Source organism: Aptenodytes forsteri, unplaced genomic scaffold (genome assembly GCF_000699145.1).
Source record: "Aptenodytes forsteri isolate BGI_AS27 unplaced genomic scaffold, ASM69914v1 Scaffold193, whole genome shotgun sequence".
NCBI classification, from domain to species: domain Eukaryota; kingdom Metazoa; phylum Chordata; class Aves; order Sphenisciformes; family Spheniscidae; genus Aptenodytes; species Aptenodytes forsteri.
In genome coordinates this window covers 3,159,004-3,183,913 of record NW_008795405.1, presented here as the reverse complement: position 1 = coordinate 3,183,913, position 24,910 = coordinate 3,159,004, and the positions used below count along the sequence as shown (strand labels likewise).

Here is a 24,910-nt window from a genome sequence, read left to right as displayed (position 1 = left end):
TTCTCAAGCACCCGCCCGCCCCTGCCTTGCCCGGCTGGGAAGGGATCCGTGTTTATTCCAGGCAGGTGGTGGGATGGGATCCTGGCAGCGAGGGCCAACAAGGAAGCGCTGTGCTCTCTGGCCAGCCCGCCTCCGGCCCCGGTCCCTGCCCCGCTCTCACCGCTGCTCTCGGAACGTGTTGCAGAGAGGCGACTGGGTCTCGGGGAGGTGGTTTTGGGGATCTGTGGGTTGCAGGCTGACTTTTTGTAACATCTCTAAGCTCAGCCTGGAATCAGAAGGGCAGGCTAGAGGTTTTGGAGTCCTAATATCAAACTCTTTAAAAAGGATCCTGCCTAGAACGGCTGAAGTGCTCTCCATGATTTCCCAGTGAATTTAATGTGTTGTCTCATATAGAGTGTATGGCACTAACCTTCTATATGATGAAAAGCGTGAGTAAAAAGACCTTCCTGGATTTTTTTTACTGTCTGCAGCATTATAGAAGGTTGTTTGGTGGTCTTTTTTTTCCAGTTGGGATGAAACTCATTTTGGGAAGATGGGAAGTTACTACATTAATCGGACCTTCTTCTTTGATGTCCACCCCCCTTTGGGGAAGGTAAACTCTTTTGTTACATGTTCTAGAAGCCACAGGAGTGTGCCAACAAAAGTCTTCCCCGTCCTTCTGGCTGAAGGATGTGATGAACACCAGTACCCTTCCTAACTGATGTTGGCATCATGATAATTTGCATTCTCTATCCAGAGCCTCAACTTTCGTCTTTTCTTCTTTACAAAAATGCTTTGAATGTGGGAAAACAAAACAGTATTGCATGTTGGGTATTTGAAAGGCTTGACGTTAAATAATGAACGTGGCACTTACGTGGTTTGGAGGGGATATTTAACAGAAGCCTACAATTCAAAGGAACCAAACAGTTCCTGATAGCTTGTGTGTAAATAAGACTCCTCCCACAAAGGACCCTGAAAGCCTCGACTTGCTATTCTGTAATCCACGAACTTATTCTAGCAACAGTGTGCAGTGTTGATGAAGGTGCACTCCTCCTGCCTCAGAACGATATCTTCCTTTCAGGTTGAGTCTCCTTAAACTATAGGAATAGGGTGCTATGGGAGAATCTACAGAGACAGAATTCTCTCTGCTAAATCCCACACCTGGTATTTCTCTTGAGCTTGCAGTCATCACTATAGTCAGCAGCCAAAGTCCTTTTGATCCCTTCTGATTTTGCCTTTAGACAAAGGGCAATATGTATGCATATGAATTCTGTACATAAACTCTTGTTTGGATGATGTGTCTGAGTTAAGTAGTTATCCTCTGGATCAGACTTGGCTTCTATAAAAATCTTACCTGCTGCTGGCTTGGATACTCCTTCCTCCAATGTGATTTCCCTGACTGGTTTTTTTTTTCACCTTTCCTCTTCAGATGCTGATTGGACTTGCTGGCTACCTTAGTGGATATGATGGTACATTTCCTTTCCAAAAGCCAGGGGACAGATATGAGCAGCACAACTATGTGGGAATGAGAGGGGTAAGGCTCTACAGGCTGGTGTCAAGCTGGTTAGCTCTCCTGTGCTTTTCAGTGCAGAGTGTTATGTCATAAGAACAGCTCTCCTGGATCAGATCAGAGGTCTGTTTAGCCCTGTGCCTTGTCTTTAAGCTCCTCAGAAAAGTGTTAGTGGTTGTATTGTGAATAAGTCTTAATGTCTGGCTGTGAGAGGCCAGGTAGGAAAGTAAGGTCATTGTTGAGGCCAACCCTTGCTGCTAATTAGTGGGACTACACTCCTGAGTGGGACAGGTATCTTGCCTGTTCTGCAAAGGGAACATTGCTGAGCTTGGGCTTCTGCTCACTCCATTGTGCCTGGCTGCTCTGCTGGAGAGCCAAGGGTGTCAAAAAGCCAGGATCATCCACTGCCGCCTGCAGTTTGCCACCACCAGTGACACTGAGCTGAGCAAGCTGATGGGGTGGGGGAATTACTATTCAGAGTGGTATTCTATCTGAAACCCTGGCTGTACTGCTATCTAGGAGGACCGAGAGCCGTAAAACTGACAGCAGATAACACGAGCCAAAAAAAGAAACAGTGGCCAATTGCTAGTGCCTAGAAAGAAGGATAAAAACTGGGAAGGCATATTTTCTTGTTTACTTTCCAGGTCTCCAGCAATTCGTGGTTCTAGATTTCCCTGAGCCAAAGGTGGGAGAAGTTCTAGAATCAGACATTGAAGAGAAAAATTTTACTCTGATGCTGCTTTTTTTGTTTTGATTTCTGTTCTTCCTCTTCCCAACTATCCTCAGTCTCATTTGTGTAGGGGAGGTGATACTGGTCTGCTAAAGATGTAAGGTACAGGTATATTTTGTTCTTAGATTTCATATTCTAATGTCCTGTTAAAATAAGTTGAGTGTGGTGGATGTGTAGTGCACCTACTTGACATATCTTTTTATGAATATCTGATGTAGTCTAGCAAGAGGATGACCAACTGTTGTTACTGACACCTCTAGAGACAGAACAGAGTGAGCAGCTGTCCTTCTCTGAACAGTATCTTTGTTCATTTGGCTTTTGTCTGATGTTCTTAGTGAGTCAGTTTAGCTACTGCAATACCTCCTGTTGTTGGTAGGTGTGGAAGATGAAGGAAGGGAAGGGGTGTGGGTGCTTTGGGGAGGGTTATAACTTCTCCCGTGATCTTTTCCTGCAGTTCTGTGCGTTTCTTGGCTCCTGCCTGGTTCCCTTTGCCTACCTCACAGTGTTGGAACTGTCAAAGTCACTGCCAGCAGCCTTACTCACGGCTTTCATCCTTATTTTTGGTAGGTGTTCCTGCTACAGCAAAATTGAGCAGGTTAATTGTTCAGAGAATTTAATTTCTGGATTATCGTGTGTTACTTAGCCAGGGGATATTGGGGTTAATGAGAGAGGTTCCCAAAAGCAAAGTAATTCTGCTTTATATATATGAGGCTTTTTAATTGGTGATCCCCTTGAGAATTTTACAGTCTTGTTTAGTTCATAGGTACTTCTGTTATGTGCATAACCACAGCGTTGGACTACATTTCACCTCAATTTTAAGAATTTTTATAAGATGGATGGTCAGGAATGATTTTGCCCACTAGTGACATATTGATGTCTCCTGTATGAGTTGTAGAGATATTTAACAGCCTACTGCATTACTGTGGAAGAGTTCACAGTAAGAAATGAATAAAGTTCCTTGTTGAATTGAGCCAAGTGGAGAAATTAACATTGCAAATGGAGTTATGCAAGTTGGGGTTTTGTGAGGGGACACGGATATTGAGGCATGGAGACTTAAAAAATGAATATGACTTGATATTTTATAGGTAACATCTGAAAGATGACTTCTCCTGTAGCATCCTCTGGCACCATGCTCATGCCTTAGTAGGTAGATCATTGCTGTCTGTAACGCTCTCCATCTGAATATGTTAGCAGTACCTCCCAAATGGTGCTTCACAGATACTGTTTTACTGCCTGTTTTTTGTGAGGTTTTTTTTTCATTTGTTACCCAAGTATAAGTTGAAATGTTCTGATCTGCTTCTGTTTCTAAAATTTCCCTTGTTCCCTTTGTCTTGACTACACTGAGGAAACTGGCTTCCTGCAATCTTAGATTCACTTTGGAACCGCAAGCCTTTTTGACATTGTTGTGCGTCTGTTTGCAGATACGGGCTGTATTACTTTGTCCCAATATATTCTGCTGGACCCCATTCTGATGTTCTTCCTCCTGGGAGCTGTTCTGAGTATGGTGAAATGTAACAGCTGTGCGGATAGGTAAGATAGAGATGATGATTTTGTTAAACTATAGGTACTCAGCTTTCACACAGATAAAGTACTAGAACATGTCTGCCACTTGGTAGTCTGGATGAATGGCTGAGATGAGATTTGTTTCAGGAAATCTGGAGGTGAAAATGGTTCATGGTAGGGGAGAGAAATTTTTAGTATGAGGGTTTGTGGAACTATGGAGAAAGTATCATGACTGGGGTAAACCAGGAGAGAGACTTAAATAGATTATTTTAGCATGAAAGGGAATTTCAGCAGAAATCGTATTTATGGAACTGCAAATCTTGAAAATGAAGGTTAAAGCTTTTTAAAACTTGACAGGAAAGAAAGCTAGTATAGGGCGTTGTAGGTCAGAGAAGGAGGAATGAAGGATGGTTGGAGCTTGTTCAAGGCTTTGCTCCTTAATGGCAAAAACATTAATTTGTTATCTTGAACCAGTCATTTTGTCTCCAGGCTGGAGAAACACAGCTTATCTGTGACTGTAATCCTATAAGCACTTACAAAATCCTGCTAGCTGAGGTAAATAGTGTAATTTGTTGGGTTCAGAGAAATTGGTACCAAAAATTTGAGAGAAATATAGCCAGAATGTTTCTGAATAAAGCAGTTAAGTTGTTCAGGATACTTGCTGTAGACCCATCCAGAGGGGGATGGTGATTTATAGATATTAGGATATGTCAGAAGGCTTCTTTGTAGCTGGGCTGTACAGAGTAGTTTCCCCACGATGCATCCAGAATTCAAAGACATAAAAGTTTAGAATACTGTGTTATATATGAGCAATTTTTGTTTCATGAAATGTTCAAGAACTGATCATATCAATCTTAGTGTGACTGCAGCACACATGGCTAAAATGCAGCCTGCAGTGTCATGTGGGGCCATCCAAGGGCCATCCTCATCTACAACACACACCCCAGGGAGTGCAAGCACTAAGTTACAGGGCAGTGTTTGATCAGCTCTGTGTGCCTTGACCTCAACTTATTTCTCATGTCTTAGAGCTAATTCTCTTTTCAAACTAGTTGATTTTATGCAAATTAAAAGCCAGCTGTAGCTATTTTGTTGCTTAGCAGGTCACAGGGATTTTGTCTAGCCAAAATACAAGCATCAAGGCATCAGGAGTCAGTAGGAAAAGGATTTTAAATTCTGGTGTCATCTTTTCTCATCTTTTCTCTGTGGTTCAATTTTAGTTTAGTTTGTAATTTGTTTGCTTTTTGCTGCAGCTTTTGTTTGTGCTTCGGGTAGATGTTTTCCACTATGGCCTTTCTGCTTTAGGAAAAGTAGCTGTTCTTTTTCTCCTGTTCTCCCCCACGTCCTTAGCTTTCTGAGAAATGTAAGTTTGCATTTTATGGAGCAAAAGTCCTGTTTCTATTTTCAGACCTTCCATGTGTCAGACTTCCTTCACACTAGTATTTTAGCTTATACCTGGTGTCTGTGTTCCCTTCCTTAAAGGGGAGATTTAGGGCTGCCCAGGCTTAAGTGTTGGGCCCTTCTGAAGCCCGTATCAGGGGTATCCTTGCATCATTCTAAAATTAATGAAAAAAATTATCTTTCTATTCCTCATGGGCTCCTGAGAAGAAGATGGAATGTAATTTTGCAGGGTAGCCAATTTGCTGTTTGTTTTCCTGATCGCAGATGCCCATTCAAGTAGCCATCATTTATTTACTGACCTGCTCTATCTGTCCTGCAGGCCATTTTCTGCTTCCTGGTGGTTCTGGCTGAGTCTGACTGGTGTGAACCTTGCTGGAGCAATGGGGGTAAAGTTTGTTGGCCTTTTTGTAGTCCTCTTGGTTGGCCTGAACACAATCTATGACCTATGGGACTTGCTGGGGAACCTCAGCCTGTCACTGGTGAGTGTCAAAAACTTTTCTTTACATTAAGGGTTTCTTTGTTTTGTTTTGCTTTCCTTTGTCTTTGTAATTCTCCTAGTTATTGACAAACATGGAACTAGCCAAACAGTGATACTCTGTCTGCAGCAAACAGGGGCATCTGAGGTGCATGATGATGATTAAAGATGAAGGTTATAATGGAAAAACTATTGCCATATGTTTAAGAAAACCCACCTATGTCAGCAGGATATAATGTCATAAGAGCACAGCTAAAAGGTGGTTACTTTTTCTCGAGAGAAACTATTACCTTTCCAGTTGGATGAACTTTATTTCAGTCTAGATTAAAAATGTTCATTGGGAATGGCTGTACAATGGCCCAAAGTAAGATGTTGTCCAACACTGTTACATGACCTTCTGAGGAGTACATGCTACCTGGCAGACGGGCATGTCTTGCAGCACCTATAGTTTGCATAAGCAGTGCAAGCTCAGGCTCTGCTTCACAAGAGCATGGGGGCACAGGCCGCGTAGCAGTAGCATGCTGTAGTCCATCACGAGTCATAAGCATGCTCTGCAACTTGCAGTCTCTGTAGCCAGTCCTAAGGATGAAGGCAGCCATAGCCTGCTTGATTTCACACACATTTAGTTCTTATAAGCTCTAAGAAATTTGCTAGTGTGTTCAGGTGCCCTGTTCTAATATATTGCATTTTATATTTGGGGACTGTGAAATCTAATAATTGGAGAAGTACCTTGATGTACCATTTGCTGTCTTCAACCAGCAGGAAAACAAATTCTTCAAGCACATCTTTTAAAAGGTGTTCAGTTCTCCTCTTTTGTCAGCCTCTTCTGAAGCTTGAAAATTCTATATCTTTCACTTACTGGTTTTGTCCTTTTGTCTCATAAACAGTGGGGGTTTTGGGGGACTTTTTTTTTCTATTCCTGCTGTGTGATTTGTTTTCTCTGGTTAATGTGAATCAGTATGGGCTGCAAAGATGCAATGTTCCAGCTCCGGAGAAGCACTTCTTGAGCAAAGTCAGTTAATTGCATTTGAAATGGAACAAATCCATCATGTCTAAGCTTTCTGCCAGCAGACGGCTGCACAGTGATTTCATTTGTGCTGCTGGCAGCAAAGGCAGCAAGCCCCTGAGTGTTAGAATATGTAAAGAAATTTACTCCAGAAGGTAGATGCTTTCTGAATAACTAACTATTTGGCAACCTTGGTGTTTGAGGAGGGGAAAAAAAAAAGAAGTGAGGATTAAACCCCTGAAAGCCTGAATAACTTATCTCTGCATTTGTTAGGAAACTACTCATGATTATTTACATGCAAGGTTTTTGAGACTAATTTGGTTTCTAGAATTCTCAGCTTATCTTGGTCCGCTGTTCTGGTTTGCTCGATGCTGTCCTTCATGTGCATTTTCTTTTTTGACTTTGCATGGGAGTCTGTAGTTAAAGAAAACCTTTTCACAAAGATTGAAGCATATTGTGGTCATTTTGAGTAGGGAACTGGAGAATAGTTCATATGCCTCTCCGCTGCATAAATTTGGTTATGTACCATTAATCAGCATTTTTCCAAGTGCTCAGTGGTTATTAAGTGTTCTGCTCAAGTACTTGAGTTGAGCAACTGTTTCCTTTGTTGACTTCAGTAAGTTCTTAGTTTTCTAATGTGTTCAGCTCTTTTTCCATTACTTCTGAAATCTTTGGATCTGTTATTAAAGGATGGAGGATGATTAGCTTAATGATTGTATGATGGGTACCATGTAAAAAAAAATACAGAAGATAGCAAGTACATCTGCCTTCATCTGCTTTGAAGTTAGATGTGGACATTTAGCAAACCATTTTTGCTACTTAAAGTGTTTTCTTTTCCCACAGCTGTTTATTACCCACCCTGTATTTTAGTTTACTTACTCCACTACCAGCAGTGTCAGTAGGATGTGAATATGTAATTGCATATTGGGCACCTGTGTACAAACCACCTTTCCAAGGGCTTTAAATAAAATGCTCTGCTTTTGTGTTGAGGCAGCTAGAAACACTCACAGGTTTTGCTGCTGACTTTTCTGTAACTTCTGGCTGAGGACCAGCAACAGAAGTTGCAGTGTGAAAGCATCCTTGCTAAGTGAGCTGGTTTCTGTGAACGCAGCATATCTAGGTCCCCAAGAAGTCCTTGTTGCAGTCATATTTGCATAGGGAGACTTGTTGGGAGAATTGTATCTAGTAGCTTGTGCCCACATGTTTCCATTTTCCCTTTTGCTTAGCTTTGACAGCTACTATTCTGGAAGTCACCTCCTTGCTGTGATTTTGTGTCAAGATGTGTACCACTCTGATAAACAAGTTAAGGTCCTTGTTTTCAAAGTATTGTCAATGGGAGCTGCCCAACCTCCTTTGCCAAAGTTAGACATGCTCGATAATTTTGAAAGTTAAACCCTCCTATTGTCTGTTTTTTATCGTCCTCCCAAGACCCTGAAATTTCAAGGTACCCCAGCTCCAGCTTTTGGAGATGCACAACAAGGTCTGCCTAAGCTTTTACCGCTCCCTAGGCCTTTTTGGGGTAATTTTGCACCCTGCTGGGCTTGCTTGCATGGTAGGCTTCTGCTGTAGGACCACTGCTCAGAGTCCTGTGAGATAAAGAGTGGAGTTGTTCCTGCAGCTGCACTGTTTGATCCAGGTTCTGTTTGTTACAGGTCGTGTTTGGGAAGCATTTACTGGCTCGTGTACTCTGCCTCATCCTGCTCCCACTTGCCCTCTACACGGCTATGTTTGCTGTTCATTTTACAGTATTAAATAAAAGGTATTTCACAATGTTTTCTCCAGAAGAACAATCACTTGTCTTTGCTTTGAATTAAAGGCTATTGATTATGGATTTCTCCATTTTCATTGTCAGAAGCACAGCCACAAGCTGTGTCTTTGTTTAATTCCCTTCCCAGATTCCTGCATTGTTTTTAGAGAAAGGCTCTGGCCAAGCTGGCAGTGAAACTGAGTTTGAGCTTAAGACTTTCTGAAATGTCAAGCAAGTATCCTAACCAAACTCTCTGTCTCCTTTTTTTCCTCCTCTCTTTCCTGGACCTGAAAATGTCTCGACTCCATTCTTTTTATTTTTGTAATTAAAAAAAAAAAGGCATTGCATTCCTGAAAAATGCTTTGCCTGTGATTAAAAAAAAAAAAAAAAAGTCTGAGTGTGCCCAAAGGGAGGACTCTTCCCTGAATGCCTGCAACCAAGGGGTGCTTTTTGTGTGGAAAGAGCACAACAGCTAGTAAAATGGCCAAGTAATGTTTTTCCGTATGCCAGCATTAAGAGATGAGGTAAATAAGCATTTCATCACAAAAAAAAAAAAAAAATTAAACCTGTTACTTTTCAGTTTTAGTCAACTGGTCTTACACTACCCTTTTAGCAGAAATGAGACTTAAGGAGCCACAGGGAGAGGCTCCTTAGCTAACCTGACAGTGCATCAGCTTATTTGTCATAAGAACACCTCCAAAGATAGTTGATGGTGCTTTGTGCAGTGTCAGTGTGTACATTTTTGTGACCTCAAGTCCTTGCAGCTCTGGACAATTTCCTGCAAGACTGTCTCTATCTGCTATGATTCACAACATTAGAGGTATGTGCATCTAAGGGAACTGCAGTCATTCTTCTCCTGATGCCATGTCTTGTTTTATCTTTTTCCTTCTGTAAAAACAACTTGGTAATGCATGGTAGAGCTTTGTATGCCTGTTTTGCTAGACTTTGCATTGTCACATTCTTTGCTGTCTTTCGTAGTGGTCCTGGGGATGGTTTCTTCAGTTCAGCATTTCAGTCCCAGCTGATCGGGAACAATCTTTATAATGTCTCCGTTCCAGAGCGTGAGTGTCCAAAGGAATAAACCTCTTTGAGTGTTGTCAATGTACACGGGGGTTTAAATAAAAACAGCGTCTCCTGTGAGTCAGTGCAGGACAGTGCAGATTATGCCTTCATGGTCAGATCCATGCTGTTCCTCTGTGCAGTTTTATATATTGACAGAAAAGAAAAAGGCTGAAAATAACACTATGTTTAGTGCAAAGTCACTAGCTGTTTCATCATATTCCTTCTAGAGGGAAAGATGCCATTTTGAGGGATTTGACAGTTTTGTGTGCATGCATCTTTGTAATTTTTGGCATTTATGTTGCTTGGGACAACAAAAAGAGATTTGTCCTGTTCACCTTAGGCTTGTAGGTGTTCAGATGTGGGATTTGTTTCCAAAATGCGTGTAGATGAAAACTGTCAACTCCTTTGTGACACAGTGTGCCCCTGGTTCAGCTGTGTTGTATTCAAGCATGCATATGAATTTAGGGGAAAGATGGCTCTGTGGTCGTTCCCTAATCCTCAGGTTGGCTAAGGACTACTGAGCCTTTAATATGGTTTAGCTTTCCAATTACTTCAGCTTTTCTCTGTCTGTTCCCTGCTCCAGAGCTGCTACTGGGAGAGCATCAAGTCTGTTCTCCAAGACTCTGTTCTGCCACTTGTGTTGGGAGGCTATGAAGGAAGGTGTCTGAAGCCAGGGTATCAGCTCCACTATCTGATAGCTGAGCTTGCCTCCCTTCCCTCTTGTATTGCTGTAGGGGTTGGGCAATGGAGTGCTTCAAAGTAGTCACGTGCTTTTCAAACTTGATTGATTGTGTTTTAATTTGACCATATACTCTTATGGAAAGCTATCTCAAACCTCTCATTATTGAAATTACATACAAAAGAACTGGCGCTTCTGTTTATGTTAAAACTAGGTGGGAGAATCTTAAGTGTTTCAGCCAAATGTTATGTAACAATTTTACTGAATCGTGGCAAGATAAGCTTGCAATGAGCCGTGTGGAGTAACGTGTCAAACAGGAAATGAGCTTTCATCAAAACAAAGCGGGAGAATGCATGCCTAATCAGAGCACTGCAGACTAGCTGGGGGAGATATTTATAGGAGAGCTGCCTTATGCCTTTTTTCCTCCTTCCTTCCCATGTAGACTTGGCATACGGGTCTGTGGTCACAATGAAGAACCTTCGGATGGCAGGGGGATACCTTCACTCCCACTGGCACCTCTATCCGGAGGGCATTGGGGCTCGCCAGCAGCAGGTTAGTGTACTGTGGTAGTACTGCCTCTGACTACAACCATCAACTCGCTCCCATTGCATTTAGCATTAGGTGCTGTCGTGACAGGAGCTATGTATTTATTCAGCATCTGTTACCCTCTCAGTGCCACAGCTGTGCACTTGGCTTGGAAGTATGAGTAAAAAAGGATGCTTGAAGAGAGCCTACCATATTGCACCAGAGAGGTGACTTACAGTAACAAGGCTTCATTGTAGTAGCAAGACCACCCTCCATAGATGGAGGCCAAGAGGACTTAAAAATAATCTTCCATAATGAAAGTGCTGTTGTTACCTCAAGGAAGACTGTAAAACTTATGTTTAAAACAAATACATTACTTTATCTTATAGGTTTCGTTGCTGTGTTTTAAAAGCAACAGAATAGGGCTGCTGTGTGTTGTTTTCACTCCTGCCACTGGCCTCTGTGACCTTACATGAATTACTCTCCTTTTGTGCCTTGCTTTCCTCATCTGTCGCCAAAGAATTTATAAGGCTTTGCTCATTAAATTAGATGTCTGTACATTCATAAGCCATAATTAAACTATCTGAACTCTCTAAGGGCTTCTGATTAAATGATTAAGCAGTAAATCAAAGTAAAAATCAGAAATCATGTAACTATCACTAATTAAGTAGTACAAAAATTAAGTGAATTTCTTATTTTTGTCCATCAAGCTTCACAAATCTTTGCAGCTTCTGCAGCTTTGCCAAGATGTATTTTGCAGTTTGCGTATTAGTGTCTAAAAATTGTTCTGAGCTCCTTGAAAGAAAGTTGCCAGAGAAAAAACAAGTGTTTCTTTTTTAACTCCCTTCAGTCTCAGTGGTGAGGAAGAAGTTTTCAGAAATGAAAACTTTGTCTCAATCTTCTTTTCCTGCTGTTCTTCCCAACCAAAAATTCTAATATTGTCATGTGACATTGATGTGTATTACCATAGATAGAGATGTCATACCAAAACTGGCCCAAGGATAGGCAAAATTCAAGTGCAGAGCATGCTTTATGACACTAAAAGCAGGGAAAGGGGATTTGGAGAGGATGCTGATAGGAGTTTCCTTGAGGGTAAGTGGGAGAGGGTGGAGATTCCCCCCCTGTGCTCCCTGCCCTGGAAGTAGGACAAGGGTAGGGGGCTGGGACAGTTTGGGCGCTGTGGAGAGAGGAAGGGACTTCAGAACTTGGAGGGGAGGCAGTGATCTCTCTGCCTCCTCCTTTCCCACCACTTCTGATAATACAAGCTCAAGGTATGAGGTTCCACCTCCAGCTCTCCCTTTTTCCCCACCCTCAGACACTCCTGTGTGTTCTGCCTCTCACCCACCCACTGGGCCATCTGCTCCCACCTGAGTGGGAGGCACAGGTCTGGGACTGGTCTAGGGTCCCACAGAGCAGGGTTTGCTGCTGCTGGAAGAGGAGAGTGAGCAAAGTGGGCACAGTTACTCATGCTGCTCAGGAAGGTTGCCCTCAGGAGCAGCACCCTGGGGCCAGGTGGTCTCCCCTGCCCATGGTAACAGTAGGAGCAGTTGCTCTGTGTGAGTCTGGGCAGGCCGGTAAGGGTTAACTGGGTAGCATGTGCGGCTTTAACAGTTGATCCCTGAATCCTTCTTACCTTGCCTGGATCTTTTGGCAGAAGTATTATGGTTGTCACAGGCAGCCTGTTGTCATAAATCTCTACCAGTGATGCCTGTCTGTAAAGCCAGCGCTGTTTCCATCTCCTGGTTCTGGTACTGGTCAGTGATTATTCAAAAAGTTCAGGTTTGGATATCCTGTTGTAGAAGGAGCCTCTGAAGTAGGGTAAGTGGAGGTCAAGCTGTATGGTTGGAGGTTGTTACTCATGATGCATGTGAACTGCCATTAAGTGTAGGGCTCCTGAGTGTACAGGCTATACGCTGAATACAAGGTGTGATCTGGGTTAAGGAGTGGCCAGTAACTGACTTTCTAGGGGGCACTACCATAAAAGTTATCCCAGGGTTTCTATGTTATTGGCTCATTCATTTGGGACTTCAATTTGCTGGTGAATGTGTGTCTGCTATCACCAGCTTTTTTCTTGTTTGGTAAAATAATTTATCCTGTGCTTTCAGGTCACTGCCTACTTACATAAAGATTTGAATAACCTGTGGATTATAAAGAAACATGATTCAGATACAGGTAACAAATACCAGTAAAGTGCCTTTTATAACTGCTGCTTCAGTTTTTCACTTAAGTCTCCTGAGTTCCCTCCAGGACAAAGTATCCTTCATGGATATGAGGGGGAGAGGAGGAAGAACAAGGGGAATCTGGCTCCATCTTGATTAACGCTGTTTGTGTCTGCTGTGCTTTTGGTTTTTCTCCAGATTGTACAGTTGAAGTAAATAAGCTTTTCTCAGCTGAAGGTTGCACTGACAACTTTTCAGCTAGGTAGGGCTGCAAATAACAGAGGAAATTAATCCGAACTGAGTATTTTGTGGAATCTGTTATTGGGCTATGGGTCCTGGGAACTTGGGTCCTGGTACGTTCTGATACATTGTGCTCAACTGATTTGCATGGATGTTTGCTTGGGACAAGATAGAGTCCTGAATGTCAAGATCTATGGTTTGTACCTACATCTGTTGTTTTAGAATGTCATATAGTGTAGCTGAGGCATGTTTGGTCTGGCAGACTTTCCTTTCTTCACCTGCAGCATGTGTATATAAAAATTAACAAGAACCATCTATACAACAAAAAATACAAATAACCTATATATAACAAAATTATCAGTGTTGCAAGAGTTATTTTATAGTTCATGAAATAAAAATATATATATATATTTAGTTCTGGTGTTCAGTTAGCCTGACCAGGCATCCTCTTTATTTAAGGGCAGTATGTGCTGCTTGGGGCCATGTTCTTTGGAGTAGCCCTCAGGCTGGTCTTTAAACTAGAGCAGTCGTTTACACCAGGCTGAGTCAACACAAATTAGTTTGCCTTGTATTGTCTGCTTGAGGCATGAGCATTCCCAAGAAACTTTCGAAGACCCTGATATGTTTGTCGGTGCATTGATATGATTAGTTTGCCTTCCTTCAGCAGATCTGTCAGACCCCTCGAGCCCTGTGGAGTTTGTGAGGCACGGAGATATTATTCGTCTGGAACATAAAGAGTAAGGATGATTTCTGGGATTCAGAGAGATTGCATGATTGAATAGAAGCGGTGGGAGATTTGTCCTGCTGGAGACTACATGGTTAGGCAAGCACAAGTGGGCTCTGTGACAGGGGTGTCTGTATATCTGCATTTCCAGTGTGGAGTTTGTGGAGTTTTTCTTCTATGGTTTATGTTTTGAAGGGTTTCTCTTAAATGGGAAACTTCTAACAGAACCACACAACTTCATTAGAAATACCTACCTAAGCAGCAGAGGGATTTGTTGTGTGAGGTGCAATATTAAGGGTAATTCTTCTGCAAAGAAGCAATTTCAAAACCCTCATTCTGTTGCTTGTCCCCACTCTCTGAGTTTTCTAGGCAAATAGTGTGGTTTTTTTGTCAGTGTACTGCAAGTGTCCTGTTCCTATGTGCATAGGCAGTATCCACCTGCTGAAGTTCTCAACAGCACTGAGATCATAGCAGTGAAACACTTTTTAACGAAAATGTCGACAGGTGCCTTCCCTCTCTGTAGGGAACACCTGAGAGGAGGTAGGGGAACCTTAGTGACTTGATATTTAATCTTCATCTAGTCTAATGTCACTGTGCCACAATGCTCTGTGCTGTCACAGCTTTGATTTCTTAACAGAAGCTCTAAACTTGCGAGCCTGGAAATCATGTCATATTGCATTCAATATTGTGTGTTCACAAATCATTGCTTGGGTTTCCAAAACGATTTTTAAGATTTAAAAAAAAAAAAAAGCTTTGAATTTTGGGGTTTACTACCAAATATATGATAATGAAGGTGATAAAATCTTAATTAGGCAATACTGGTTAGGTCTTGATTAGGTCTCTGGAATGGGAGGTGAAACTGCGGTGCTGTGGAAAAGATCCGGCAGATGGCTCTCGTCTCCTTGCATACAAACCTCATCCAGCGTGGGCAGAGGGTTTCTGTGCAGATAAGGCCAGGCTGGATGCAGCTGTATTGTTGGCAGGGGTGGCTCGTTGTCTGAGTGGTTTTATTAAGGACTGACCAGGATATGGCCAGGTTTTTCTGGTTGCCCTAGTTAGCAGTCCCTGCTAGGGCAGTGGGAGGCTGTTTGTCTGCACCATGTACAGTTGGTGCTAATGGGGGCCACTGATCCCCTCCCCCCCCCCCCCCCCACCCACCTACTCTCTACAAAAAGCAATACAATCTTTCCCCTCAAAAGCAAAACTGATAATCAAGAGAGGTCAGGATCTTGCTTTGCTTCTTGCAAGAGCAGGACTGTTAGTCCTACCTTTACTCTTCATTTTAAAAAAAACAAAACCAAAACCAACAATCTTTTCCACCTGGAGGTGGTGGATTGTAGCTTGAGGGTTGGATTTATTCATTCTGTCTCCTTTTCCAGCACTGCCCAGCGCGGCATAAACTCAGAGTTGCATGGTGGGAAGCGGCAGTTTCACTGTGTGGCCCCCATCGCTGTTAAGGCTGCATCCTGCCTTACCCTAGGCTGGAATTCAGTGGTCAAAGCTCTGGCAGCTCTCTGAATGGCTCAAACCAAAGTTCTTATCACAAATTGACTGAGACATAAAAACAAAATAAGGTTTGACTTTTAATTTCATTTCAGAACTTCTAGAAATCTTCACAGTCACCAGCATGAGGCTCCCCTGACAAGGAAGCATTTTCAGGTCACTGGCTATGGAATAGTAAGTGAATGGCAAGATAAAACAAAAGCTCCTTCTTTTGGGGAGAGTTCATACCATGCCAAGGGGATTTATTTTAGCTTTTTTAGTTTGTTAGCCAAGGTGGTAGATGTGCGTCTACCATACTGGAGGAAAAACTGATTTAGTATGAAATAGCTTATCTCATATTTAAGGTGTATTTAATGTGAACACAGACAAGAAAATAACTTAAGCTTTTACTGCCAGTCTAGCTTTGGCAGCATTCAACTCCAGAAATGCCAAACTAAGCAACCTTGAAGTTGCTCTGACAAGTATTATTTTATGTATTTGGCCTTGTCACATAGACAAGTGCCTTTTTTTGACAGAATGATGACAGAATTTTGAATCACAAAAATGAAGTCTGCTTTGCGGGCTGAATTTCCAGACGCAAGGGGCTGTTGCCCAAACCCCTTTTGTGAAGCAGCCAAGTTATCCCCGTTTAAAATGTAACTCTGAGCCACAGTCAAGTATGAATTGGAAGCAAAAAAATTTAAGGTTGGCAAGATAAAAATGTATTTGTGAGTAGTTGCTCACGTCTAGAATCATCTCTTCCTGATGGGGAATATCTTCTGTGAAGTCTGAGTGAGGGTAGCCTGGGCTCCTTTGTTTAGCTTTACCACCATTAGAGTTTCAGAAGTTCCTATTTGCAGTGCTTCAATCCTGTATGTCTTCTAGTTGTTGTTTTTTTTTTCTTTTTTTGTGTTTTTTGTTTGTTTTTTTTTTCTCCTATGGTATGTTTGCATGATAGAACGGAACAGGAGACTCCAATGACTTCTGGCAGATTGAAGTGGTGGGCAGAAAGGCTGGGAAGCTCATCAAAGTCCTACGGAGTCAGGTCCGGCTAACCCATGTGGCCACAGGGTGTATATTGGGCTCTTCTGGAAAGACTCTGCCAAAATGGTAAACAGCTTGTAATCCCCCTCCACCCCTGCAAGGCCTTGAGCTGACATGTTCCTTTGCTCAGTGGTACTTTTAAACTAAGCAATAACTACATTTCCTCCATTTCTTTATCTTTAAAAGAATAAAAAAGTAACTAGCAGGTACTAAAAATATAACCAAAGGGGAAGATCTGTGTTAGAGTTATGCAGTCATGTTACAGTGAAGGTATACAGCTCTGAAAAATAATATCCCTTACTAAGAGATCCAAGAGTGGCATGGGCGTAGATCTTGTAATTTGGTAAGTCCAGGAGGAGGTGACAGACGTGTTCTTCAGTGCCCGTTTTATCTTTGGGATTCACAAAAATTGCTAGAAACTGGGGCAGTTCATGCTCTTCCATACCATAATCCTCCAAATTTCTTTTTATTGGTATTAATTTCTTCTGTGGTTGGAAGACCTTCTGCCATTTTTGCATGCAGCATCTGAAGCGAGGGCAACGGTAACAAGCTGCTATTAGCAAGGGTCGAGATTTAATATGTCCTTGGATTATATATCCTCATCATTAAAATGAGGTATATGCAGAGACATCCAGACTAATGCCAAGCAAGCTGCTGTATCTGCAAAGCTGTACTGTGTGGGATGCTAACATGGATCCTGAAGCAGCAGGCTGTGCGGTCATGTTGCTTTTGTTTCCAGAGCAACCTCTGTTATTGCTGGCTTAGGTTTCCCTTCACTGTGTTATGGTAAAAAGGGCTTCTAAAGAATCCTGTGGATGCTGAATCATAGTGAGCGCAGGCAGATACCTCTGGTGACTGCCTGGTCAGGAATGCAAGTGCCGTTTAGACTTTACCAGTAAAACTGGGCTCATGGGTAAGTAATGTGATTGGTTTTTAAAAAAAAAAAAAAAAAGCCAAAAACACTGAATCTGTCAACAGCGTTCAAGAAAGGGGGTATATATATATATATTCCCCCCCTCCAACACAAACTTACCCTGTGAATGGAAATTATTGCCACAAAATATTGCTGACGTTAAGAGCTGAGAGGAAAAACATACTTGTTAACTGCAAATAAGGATGGTTAGAGTATATTGGATTTTTTTTTTTTTTTTAGGTATTTAAAGGGGAGTAATCGCTGTCTTTCAGAGAATTAAGTGGTGATTAATTAATGGAATTAATTAATCAGTGGAGTTAAGTCTGCTAAGTGGTGGTTGATAGAAAATTCCTTATTAATCTGTCACATTACTGCAAGGTTTGATGCACTTTCTCCAAAAGTGTTTGATGTGACCTGCTATAGAAATAGGGTGAACAGACTACATGAACAGTTGGTGGGATCCTCTAAAGTCATTCTTTTGTTTCTGTAATACAGTTGCTGTAGGCATGGATTGACTTAAATTAACAATGGTGACTTTCTTCTGGAGAGACTATAAGGATTGACTTGAAGTAGTTTCTAGTTGTCAGTGTGCATCATCTTCAAAAATCCCACTGCTTATGTATGGACCTAGGTTTTTAGTTTAAATGCCCGAAGTTAGAAATGTGGTTCAAATATTCAGTAGAATTTTGATGTTGGTTGCCTTGCAAATCTGTTCTGGTTTCCCCATGGTGCTTAGAGCATGTAAGAGTGTGTAAGAATGCAGCTGCTGGGGTTGAGTGGTACGGTAGCTGTTATGGGGAAGTATAAAGCTAAATGGGGAAAAAATCAGACATGAACTGGAAATATTGAGTGGTCTGGTGGCTAACTGTTCTGCTGTTCCTCAGGGGTTGGGAACAAGTGGAAGTCACCTGCACACCATACCTGAAGGAGACTCCCAATTCCCTCTGGAACTTTGAAGATCATATTAACCCTAAGTGTAAGTCACTTATTTCCTTTTCCTTTGAGAGTGCATCTTGGCTTGCTGTTAAAGGAAGGGATAAGCTATCAGATGGCAAGAACCGGCATTCAGTGTTTGGAATTTGTATGTTCTTTCCCAACTCAAGCGCAAACTTGCTGAACTTGGGTCAGTTGTTTAGAGATGCATAGCCTTTTTCTACTTCGCTGTTTGTGCTGTAAGCTGGTGACAATGCTTCAAGTGTAGTGGAAGTATAAAGACTTTTTTAAGGATTTTGAGGTCTTAATGGGTGACAAAAGTGTGAAGTTTCATAGGCACTGCAGTACAGGCTGTTATTTTTAACATCATTGATTTAATTGGGAATTATTGTCATCAATAAGAGTATGTCCATTATACTTTACAGATTTTTTTAAAAAGCTAGGATCCACCCTGTTCTGGTGTATTTTTTTTCCTTCTCTTAGCGGAGGCATGCTAAATAATGACTTTGCAGTACCATCAAGAAATGAATAGAAGTGTGACAGAGAACTAAGTTTGCCAATAATGACAGATGGGCCTTGCAGCCTCATCCAGGAGTTAGATATGTGTCACAGCCTCATTTGGCCTGAATTATTCGATACAATTTTCATCCCACAAATTGCAGATTACTTGGGCTGAGTTCTGCATTATTAAAAAACCTAGTGTTCTTCATCCTTTTAGAGCGACTGTATGCAAACCAAAGGAGAGGAATCCTGGGCTGTTGACTTGGTAGAATTTCCTCTTCTGTTGTAATGCGTTTTGCATTCCCACACTCATGGCTCATTTACAGATAAACAGCAGCCTATGAACAATATGTCTCTAATTTCAGATAGAAATACAAATCTGTTTATTTCATGGACTTTTATCTGTTTCTCTTGCTCCTGGAAGTAAAGGAGGAAATCTAGGAGTACGTCAGTTGTGAAATTCACTGGGGGATACTTTTGACTGCAAGCCTCTGTGTTTAGAATATGAATGAATTGTGTAGGGGATTAAAAGAGGTGCTAGAAGCAGCTTTATCACAGGAGGAGTGAGTGTAGCTTATTATGAAAGAGACAAATAAAAGTAAACCATACAGACTTCTAATCTGTTTTTCTCTCTTTTTCTAAAGTGCCCAATATCAGCCTGGATGTTTTGAAGCCCTCTTTTGCAGAAATTCTGCTAGAATCCCACATGGTTATGATCCGGGTAGGATATCATTAATTCTAGATTATAATTTTCTTCCTCCTTTCTCTTGCATCAAAAAGAAATAGCATTTTCTGAGATATCTGGGTGATGGCTGCAAGCTAGGGCAGAATTTACATGCCCCAGCAACCTACTTGAATTTATGCTTAGAAAAAGGGGTGGTCTTGCAGCTAAATCTTCCAAACGTTTGGAAGCCTTGGGCTTGATGCCTGGCTTTGCTGCTAGTGTGATCTAGCTACTGCCTAATTATGTAATCCCTCCACTGTTGAAATTCAGTTCTGTCCCGACCCTACTGGAAGGTTTTAAAGTTAAATTAGTATTTGTGAGGCAGGAGGATATTACTATGGTCAGAGTCAGGAAAAATAGCTAATCAGACACTTAGGAGAACAATAAATGTTTGGATTGAAAATGGAAAACTTCTACTTTAAAAAAAAGTTCATTGAGGTGCTGTGTTTTCTGCTTTCGTCTTCCCTATATGTCCCTGAATATAAAGAAAAAGACCTGGATTTAATGTTTTCAAGGTGGACTACTCTTGTGGTCTTTCCCCATGATTGTTCTTTGTGCTCTTGGCCACAGCCCTTCTGTTTCCAGCTCCTCAATCCTTCATTTGAAGAACGAGAAGTTACTATTTTGAGAAAGGAGTCTAAGGTTTTATTTGCTACTGTTTGTAAAGCTCTTCTCAGATTCTTAAAAGAAAGAAGGTAGTCAAGCAAATTGTTACTAATGCTAAGCATTTCCATGGCAACCAGTGATAGTGCTGTCTCAGGTAAGGAAGCACCTGCATGGGTTTCCATGGAAATAATCTTTGAGGCTTTTATTTCAGAGTGGAGGGAAACCTGTCGAAGTAGTCTCTTAATGAACAAAGGTCTTGCTTATGCAACATGTATCTTCAGCGACAGAAAAGATGGAGAAGAGAAATGGGAGAATACTGCCTCTAATGGTACCAAAGAACATTTTCACTTGCACAGTAATATTAAAACATTCATTGTCCTCATTGTGGCCATCTCCAGAAGATGATGTGTTTATGTAGTCAGAAAACAACCTTTACTCAGGAAGAATATTCATGTATGTTTGTGTACCCAGACATTTCTGGGCAGGCTTTGCAGCGTAACTGCCTGCTCATTTAAATTTTATCTTGACTTATCTGTAGGGAAACAGTGGCCTCAAACCAAAGGACAATGAAGTTACATCCAAACCTTGGCACTGGCCCATCAATTACCAGGTATATTGATCAATCCACCTTCCTTTCTGTTTTCAAGTGCTTTTGCTGTGCTTCTTGAAGCATAGCACCTCTTAATTGCATTGAAGATGTTGTCAGCTTTATTTTGTAGCACCTGAGCTGCATGTATGGGAATTTGTCTCACCTTTGACATTGTGCAAAATACAAACTGACTGATGCAAACCCATTTTACTTCCTTTTCGTCTCTTTCCTCAGGGCCTGCGTTTTTCTGGTGTCAATGAGACTGATTATCGGGTTTATTTGCTGGGAAACCCGGTAAGTTGGAGTGGGAGGTTCCAAGCCAATGTCTTTAGCAAATTTAGCTTACTCTTATTTCTGCCAGTGATCGATTCTCTTTCTCCTCCTCCTCCTCCTCCTCCTTTTGGACTGTCTCTCTTGTTGTACTCTTATGCTTGCATGTAGCTTTTCATTTCCTCTCACATGCGCATACCTATGTCCAGCCTAAAGTCCCAAATCTTTCTTTTTTTCCTGTGTAGGTGATTTGGTGGCTAAATCTGGTCAGTATTGGGTTATATCTTCTGATGGCAGTTTCCACTGCAGTGACCCTGAAGAGAGGTGTCCAACTGACATCTGAACTCAAAGGTGAGGTCTGACCTCACCTCCTGCACTATAGAATCCCTATTATAACATCCTGGTTTCCTGATACAGCAAAGCTCATCTTGGGACTCCTGTATTAAAAAAATCTTTTTTTTATATTGTATTAAAATCCTGCGGGTTGAACAAAATACACTCAAAGCAGCTGTATGTACAAAACACTAAGCTATATAGTGCTTTGGAAGTGTAGCAGTGAACGATGTGACTGTTAACAAAGGGTTCCATACTAGAAATAATCAATCTGATGAATAAATCTCACTTTTTGCATGGCAGACCATTCCTGATGAGTTGCCAAATTTCCTAAGCCTGTAAGACTTGATTGGAAATCCTCAAGTCAGCAAGGGCCCTGAGACACCTACTTAGCCGAAGAGAAGAGCTCTGGAAGTGACTCACAGGCAGGAGATGTGATCAGTGGCTCCCCAATAGTCTTCCACTCCTTTGCTGGAGAGTACAGAGCTGGACTGGGTATAAGCTGGCATCTTAAGGTGATCCAAAGTTACGAATCTCAGTAGGCTTTTGCTGCCTTGTTTTCTTGCAGGAGACAAGGGCTTGGATTATTCAGTAGCTCACATGCCAGCTCTGCTCTGCAGGTGGTCACTCAGCCTAGCATGGGAGTTGCTTATAAACTGCTCAAGAGTCAAGATATTTGCCACAATTGCTGTCAGTTACATTGATTAGTGCAGCTCAGAAATGACCAGATGCCAATCTGTTGGAAAGACTGTATTTGATCTGGACATATCAGTAGGAGAAGGTGATAAAACATATGTCAGGGAAACCTTCCTGATGCAGAGATCTACTGGTCCCAAAGCTTGTTCTGCTTTGCCGTGCTTCCAAGATTTTTTTTCTAGTAGAGATACTTACCCCACATAGGTTACTGATAATAGGCTTCCTTTTCACAAATGCCTTTTGCAGGCACCTTAAAAGTGTGTGGATGGCAGGGCTTTGTGTGCCAAGGGGTGGGAAACCACTGAGTTTAGGTTATTGAGCAATGTCCACAAGGAAAAGAGCGGGAGCTTCATATCTCAAATAGTTTAATAGTGAACAGGACAGACCTTCAACAAAAATACTGCAAGGGGCTACCTGTATTGGCTGTAAGGGAGACAGACCAGTTGGATCAATGCCCTGCTCTCAAGCTCTGCATGTCCTCTGTACTACTGTAGTATGCATGGTGTTTTGAAATGAGAAGCGTTTCCTGATATTTATGAAAAGCAAATGACAAATGCAGGAGATGCAATGATCCTTTATTATGTCCAATGCTGAGGTTGTAGAGCTTTTCACAAACCCTAATAAGTCATACTTTGACCATTCCAGTTTACATCAATGGTTGCTTCATTTTGTAGATCTTTGTGGGAAGTGAATTCTAAAATGGGATGTGAAACTATTCAGTTACACAATAAGTTATTGGCTAAGCTGCATGCAGACACCAGAGCTCTCAGTCCCTTCCCCAAGCTCTGAAAGCTAGGCAACATTTCTTTCCAGGTAAGGCTGGCAAAGTGTCGTGGTTTAACCTCAGTCAGCAACTGAGCACCACACAGCCGCTTGCTCACTACCCCCCCGACCCCCAGTGGGATGGGGGAGAGAATTGGAAGAGTAGAAGTGAGAAAACTCGTGGGTTGAGATAAAAACAGTTTAATAATTGAAATAAAATAATAATAATAATATACAAAACAAGTGATGCACAATGCAATTGCTCACCACCCGCCAACCGATGCCCAGCCAGTCCCTGAGCAGCGGCCCCCCCGGCCAGCTTTCCCCAGTTTATGTACTGAGCATGACGTCACATGGTATGGAATGTTCCTTTGGCCGGTTTGGGTCAGCTGTCCTGGCTGTGCCCCCTCCCAGCTTCTTGTGCACCTCCAGCCTTCTCAGTTGGTAGAGCATGGGAAGCTGAAAAGTCCTTGACTAGTGTAAGCACTACTTAGCAACAACGAAAACATTGGTGTGTTATCAACATTATTCTAATCCTAAATCCAAAACACAGCACTGTACCCGCTACTAGGAAGGAAATTAACTCTTATCCCTGCCGAAACCAGGACACAAAGTGATCATCTCAATGGCTTGTAGTCTCATTGCAGAGAGAATAAAAAATATCAGAAACTGGAATGACATAATTAGTCTGATGTATGTCCTGAGAAACTGCAAGTTTGGTCTTACCATAGAGCATGGTCAACTTCCTGCCAGTCCCTTGAGACATAATGCCTTTGTGTATCTTTTCTGATAACTGTTCTCCTGAAAAGTGTTTGTATGTTTATAAAGAACGCAGCTAGGATGTTGCAGAGGCTTGGAGCAATTTCAGACCAGTACATGACTTCCTGCAGAGATCATTCCTGTTGAGTTTACTTACTGTGATAAGGCTTGCAAGAGTTTTTCTCTGCTGAAGTCTATTTGTGTTCCAGAACTGTCCAGAGTAGTGCTACGTGGTGGAGGGCAGATTACGCTGGGCTGGCTGCTTCATTACCTCCCTTTTTTTATGATGGGCCGAGTTCTCTACTTTCACCACTACTTTCCTGCCATGCTTTTCTCCAGTATGTTGACAGGTAAATACTAGAGTCTGGGAGAAGACAATTCAGTTAAATGGAATGCTTTCAGACTAAACAGTATATTTTTTTTTTATAGGTTTTCTGCTTGCTTGTGCAAAGTGCTTGAAAACGTTGGCTAATTCAAAATGTTTTTCACAAAGCAGCTTGCAGTGCCAAATTGTCTTTTTTTTTTTGTTACCACCCTGAACAGGCAGTCATGTCTATTGCTTAGGGCATTTAAATTTAGAGACATGATTCCTATTCTCTGCTGTGTCACTGTTCTTACGTATGCTTTTATGCAAGTTACTTCCCTTTGTTTGCTGCCCCCACTTTTCTGTCATGTCTGTTTATAGTTCAGTCTTGGTAGTTTCTCCTGTGATTTTTGTACCAACTTAGCATGGTGGGTCCCAGATCTCTTTTGCATTTATTCAAATGGAAAGGTAGGAAAAAAGAACCTTCTGCTGATACAAAACAATCCCTATAGTTCTGAAGGTTACCAAGGTAAATTAATTTAAAAATTGACAAGGTTTCCTGGTGTTAACAGAGCTTTGTCAGCCCAGTCTATGGCTGAACGTAGCAACTCTGTTCTTTGGCCTCTGCATTGCACCTGACTTCTACCTCTTCCTTCTCCTAGGAATCACCTGGGACACACTACTGAAGTTCTGTGCTGGGTTCTTGTCACCCAGCCCTACAGCTAGAAGAGTATATGGAGGGGGGTTCCTGACACTGGTTCTGCTCATCATGTACAGGTGAGTGTTGAAAGCTGAACTTTTCCCGAATGTGTGACAGTCACTGTCTCAATGGAAACCTTAGTGCCTGTTAATTATCCTTAGACTTTTGTCTCTGCCTCTCTTCTCTGCTGAACTTGTCAGACATCATCAAGCCCAATCCTAAACTCTCAAATGCTTTATAAAACATCTTTCCATTGCAGGGAATCCTTCTTTTATCCCAGCGCTCAGTGTGAATACCCTATTCTCCTCCAAACCCACAGCTCGGTGGTTTCTGATTCTAGTCCTCACGTCCAATGGTGCCACATCCCTCAAATATAGGCAAATTCTTCATTGCTGTAGGTTTTCTCAGCTGGCTTTTCTCCAAAGCTGTTGCTTTCTAAGAGAAAATACCACCTGTGATAAAACTGTGTACTATTTTGTCTTGTTTTACCCCCAGCCGGCAACTAAGCACCACACAGCCACTCGCTCACTACCTGCCTCCCGTGCCCCCCTGCCCCC

General features: G+C 42.0%; 1 protein-coding gene across 1 annotated transcript in view; it reads left to right on the top strand.

Moving 5' to 3' along the window:
* The first annotated feature begins 522 nt into the window (after positions 1 to 522).
* Positions 523 to 24,910, top strand: part of POMT2 (protein O-mannosyltransferase 2) — a 38,370-nt gene continuing 13,982 nt past the window's right edge. The window contains exons 1-19 of the mRNA XM_009280734.2: positions 523 to 592; positions 1,409 to 1,513; positions 2,674 to 2,782; positions 3,641 to 3,749; positions 5,440 to 5,599; positions 8,254 to 8,360; positions 9,327 to 9,409; positions 10,532 to 10,641; positions 12,720 to 12,786; positions 13,678 to 13,750; positions 15,336 to 15,414; positions 16,178 to 16,329; positions 18,061 to 18,152; positions 19,255 to 19,331; positions 20,479 to 20,550; positions 20,764 to 20,823; positions 21,045 to 21,150; positions 23,559 to 23,699; positions 24,316 to 24,430. Coding sequence (XP_009279009.1) covers positions 533 to 592; positions 1,409 to 1,513; positions 2,674 to 2,782; positions 3,641 to 3,749; positions 5,440 to 5,599; positions 8,254 to 8,360; positions 9,327 to 9,409; positions 10,532 to 10,641; positions 12,720 to 12,786; positions 13,678 to 13,750; positions 15,336 to 15,414; positions 16,178 to 16,329; positions 18,061 to 18,152; positions 19,255 to 19,331; positions 20,479 to 20,550; positions 20,764 to 20,823; positions 21,045 to 21,150; positions 23,559 to 23,699; positions 24,316 to 24,430 — 1,877 coding nt within the window. The 5' untranslated portion in view covers positions 523 to 532. The remainder of the gene's footprint in view (positions 593 to 1,408; positions 1,514 to 2,673; positions 2,783 to 3,640; positions 3,750 to 5,439; positions 5,600 to 8,253; positions 8,361 to 9,326; positions 9,410 to 10,531; positions 10,642 to 12,719; positions 12,787 to 13,677; positions 13,751 to 15,335; positions 15,415 to 16,177; positions 16,330 to 18,060; positions 18,153 to 19,254; positions 19,332 to 20,478; positions 20,551 to 20,763; positions 20,824 to 21,044; positions 21,151 to 23,558; positions 23,700 to 24,315; positions 24,431 to 24,910) is intronic.